This window comes from Nymphaea colorata, chromosome 1, assembly GCF_008831285.2.
Source record: "Nymphaea colorata isolate Beijing-Zhang1983 chromosome 1, ASM883128v2, whole genome shotgun sequence".
Lineage (NCBI taxonomy): Eukaryota > Viridiplantae > Streptophyta > Magnoliopsida > Nymphaeales > Nymphaeaceae > Nymphaea > Nymphaea colorata.
In genome coordinates, this window is record NC_045138.2 from 16,388,352 (window position 1) to 16,392,625 (window position 4,274).

A 4,274-nucleotide genomic window follows, 5' to 3' on the forward strand; every position below is an offset into this window, starting at 1 on the left:
ATTTTCAAAAGATAAAAGCATTAAATGTAAGATATTTATTTAAAACTAAATCAAATCTAATATGAATATGATCAAATATTTAAGTATATCCAACTTTGAATCCGATTAGATTTCATTTCTTAAACCTAAATCCTGTACAATTTCTTAATCGAATATCAATTTGTTTTGCATATTCGATCTTTTCAGAATGGTTTGGTCGGTATCGGATCCAAATGGGATATATTGACATTTTTAAATTTGTCCCTTCAGGAAAAAATTAACACCCACTTAACCACCATGTATGCCTACAGACCACCCAATTACTCAGCTCACAGTAATGTTGGAAGAGCAAAAAGAGAGAGTCTAAAACGTTACAAGTTGCAAAAAGGATGATGGAGACTTGGTAATGGTCAATTGATCAAGTTTTGCTTAGATTATTGGGATCGAACAAACCTCTCATAGAATGATAGAAATGTCCGTGCCTCAACTCATCATGTATTAGCTACATCATTGCAAGAGATTGAAATGCTAGACACACCTAAAATTTTTCATTTGCCAATTAAAAAGTGCTCTACGGAAGGCCATTGATAAGAAGAACAATGTAATTCTCTGAACACATGCTAGTTCCTACAAAATTTTCGAAAACAATATATATTTTTTCATATAACGTTTCCCATAAACGGCCGGTTTTATGAATACACACAAGGTTGCCGCATAGAAACCGAAGTAGTTCCCTTATTTCTACTAGAAATATGTGCAAGGAAGGATGAGCTCGCGGCAGGGAATGGATCAGCTGCTGGGAAGATCTTTGGCGTTCATTAAGACAACACCCTGCAGGCTAGTAACGGATGGGAGATCTGACAATACTAATTGAAATTTTCTGACCTATAGTTCTACGTTGATCTCAAACATAGTTCAATCAAAAGTTTGCTGTAATTTTATTCGATTTGATTATTTCTTCATGGAGAGAAATATTTGATTAAGTTTGAAAGAACAAATGCATGCTCATGTTTGAGTATCGGTTTCAGCCGCTTGAACTGCACAACGAAAGGTCGCCCAATTAATGAAAATTTTTCACGCTTAAGCATGTGTATATTGAGCATTAAGTTTATGTTTCGTAATCAAACTTTAATTAATCTTCTGTAGAACAAGTGTTTTTGTTTCTTTTAACATATTTTTTGCTTTAAACTCAATTTTACATTTGTAACCAAACTCCAACCCAATTCTTATATATATATATATATTTATATATATATATTGCTTCTAGAAGTTTTGTTAATGGTTTTTTGTTTGTTTGTTGTTGAATTTTTTTTTTCCGGCAAACTGTGGGACAAATCCCATAGAATTAAGTAGAACACGGGAAAGCTTATTGCGTCCGACTGCAGTGCACCTTTCTACGACTGATAAGTTATCCTCATCCTTTGCGACAGCCGTCTGTACTATAAAAGTACTCGTAGAAATAATGAACCTTTTGTTATTTCGAAGCCAGTCCCGTCTTCTGGCGACTTTGCAGATTAATGCTTCTCCTCTTTAATTTATTTCAAGTCGCCTTGTACTTTTCTCTAACCACTGCCAATCGGTGCCGCGGTCTAGTTGATGCCTAAAGACGTAGAAATGATTAATGGAAGCTGGAAACTTCTTTTGCACTTGTCTAGTTACGGTTTAATACGATTTTAAAATTTGAAACCAGTCCATATCCAAAGCTAGATCTAAATATACATATACATATATATTAATAGAAATTTTTAGGAGTTTCACATTCGAGGGTCTGAACTTCTTCAGCAAATAAAATCCTATTTATACATCTAAAACCATATTTATTAAAGTCCGTATGTGTTCGTCTGTTTTGAAGCCAAAAAAGAAAACAAATCTAAAGAACTTACGTCTTATTTTTTGAAATGTGAAAGACAAACTCAAAATGTGCTTCAGTTTCTTGCGGTAGAGGGAGCAAAGATTGTCAGCAAGGGTCAAGGTCTTCGGAAAAACTTGAAACGAAGCTCACTGATCTAAAAATGCAATGAGATGAGAAGTTGTTGTGCGAAAAAACTTTAAAGAATAATGCACAAAGGAAGCATGTGGATAAGGCTGACGAAGCCCACTTCTGCTTTTTCTCACGCTGTAATTGACGGCCCACAGTTTGCATCGAGCTTTTGAATGATCCTCCGAAGCCGCCACCGTCACTCTCTCCCTCCCTCAGCTATTTAAAATCCTCTAAATTCACTCTTCAGTTCACAGTAGGCTCTCCTTCTCTCTCGCACTCTCTCTGCTCAGTTCACAGTAATCTCTCTCTCTCTCTCTCTCTCTCTCTCTCTCTCTCTCTCTCTCTCTCTCTCTCTCTCTCTCTCTAGTTGCAGGTTTGAAGATGAAGATCAAGAAGGAAAGCTCCAGGCTTGTACAGCCAATTTACGAAGGTTCCAGCTCCCCTACGGCCAATGTCTTCATGCCATTGAGCCCCTTCGACACCGTGACCTTCGATGCGCACGTAGGCTTCATCTACGTCTACAAGCCACCGAACCCACCCAACAAGCTCATCGAGCTGGGTCTGCGCCGGGTTCTCGCCGAGTACAGGGAGTGGGCCGGCCGTCTCGTCCACGACCGGGAAGGCAACCGCTGCATTCTCCTCAACGACGCCGGCGTCCGCTTCGTCGAGGCCTCGTCCGACCACCCGCTCGGCCGCATCGACCAGCCCTCCCCTCACTACCTCCAGCTGCACCCACCTCTAGAGGGCGCGGAGGAGCTGGCCCAGGTGCAGCTCACCAGGTTCTCCTGTGGCTCCCTCGTCCTCGGCCTCACCACCCACCACGTCGTCGCCGACGGCTTCTCCATCAGCAACTTCCTCGTGTCCTGGGGCAAAGCAACTCGTTCTCTCCCCATCCGTCCCCTTCCCTTCCGCGATCGATCCATCTTCCTCCCCAGAAACCCTCCAAAGTTTCAGTTCGACCACTGCGGGTGGGAATACATGAAAGCCCGCCCTTCACCCGACGTTAATGGCGGCGCTTCCGCCATGGACGTAACTGTTGCTCCCATTGTGGTTCACAAGGCGTACTTTCCTTCTCAGTTTCTGCAGCAGCTTAAGGCCAAGGCCTCGGCTCATGGCGCCGCGAAACCGTACACTACCTTTGAGAGCCTGACGGCTCATATATGGAGGTTGGTCACCCGGGTTCGCCGGCTCTGTGGGTCGGAGACGACGCAGATCAGAATCTCGGTCAATGGGCGCACCAGGATGAGCAACCCCAAGGCGCCGATGGACTACTTCGGCAACCTGGTGCTGTGGGCGTTCCCTAGGTCCAAGGCGGCCGACCTGTTGAACCAGCCGCTGAGCCACGCCGCTAGGCTCATACATGACGCCATTGCGGGCGTCAACAACGACTATTTCAGGTCCTTCATTGACTACTCGAGCTCGAAGACGAAGATGCAGGGGCTGGTGCCGACTGCAGACATGAACAAGAAGGTGCTGTGCCCGAACTTGGAGGTAGATAGCTGGCTGAGGTTCCCTTTCTACGACGTGGATTTTGGAGGGGGATGCCCTTACGTCTTCACTCCTTCTTACTTCCCTGAGGAAGGGATGATCTTCATCGTGCCATCGATCATGGGGAACGGAGATATCGATGCCTTCGTTCCGCTGTTTCAAGAAGATGTAGATGGCTTTCGAAGAATATGTTATTCGTTAGACTAAACAAAGTATATGTTTGTTACAAAGCTAGTTTTCTATGTCAAAATAAATAACGATTTTGTAACGAGGACGCGTGCTCTGTAAGTAGGCACAATTTTGAAGTGCAACTTGCTGGTGCATTGTATTTCTTTATGAAGTCAATAAGCGTGAGTTGATGCCGACAAAAAGTTGAGATCGCAGTTTCGCTTTCACGGAAATTTTTTCTACTCACTTCTTTTTCTTCTCCTTGTTCTTTTGTTTAATCAATAAGGCGTGACTACAATGTAAGTCACTTCAATCTGATCGATTGATGTCTCACTTCTGATCCGGTCCTCAACCCTTAAGCAACTCTCTCGAACATATATAATAGAAGCACTTCTATCTATAGAATCGTCAGCCTGGATAATTCCCATTCTGCCTAGTGTATAAAGGTTTGATAGCTACTTGTTTTCTATTATATAATGGTTTGGAAGCAACCAGGTTTGATAGCTACTTATTTTCGAGTATATAATGGTTTGAAAGATACCTGTTTTCATATATATATATATATATATATATATGCCAATTTAATTTTTTATACAATTTGGATTAACTAAATTTATTTTTCTTAATTCCACTATTTGTATAATTTTCCAAGCATTCC

At 42.2% G+C, this 4,274-nt stretch overlaps 1 protein-coding gene across 1 annotated transcript; it reads left to right on the forward strand.

Annotated features, from left to right (window-relative positions):
* The first annotated feature begins 2,216 nt into the window (after window positions 1-2,216).
* On the forward strand, window positions 2,217-3,808 carry LOC116267058 (putrescine hydroxycinnamoyltransferase-like). The gene has a single exon (XM_031648611.2). The coding sequence runs from the start codon at window positions 2,342-2,344 to the stop codon at window positions 3,653-3,655; it is 1,314 nt and encodes a 437-aa protein (XP_031504471.1). The 5' UTR covers window positions 2,217-2,341; the 3' UTR covers window positions 3,656-3,808.
* The last annotated feature ends 466 nt before the right edge of the window (window positions 3,809-4,274 follow it).

Excerpts from the sequence above, each read along its gene's own strand:
- LOC116267058 (XM_031648611.2), top strand. The coding sequence starts at position 2,342 with ATGAAGATCAAGAAGGAAAGCTCCAGGCTTGTACAGCCAATTTACGAA.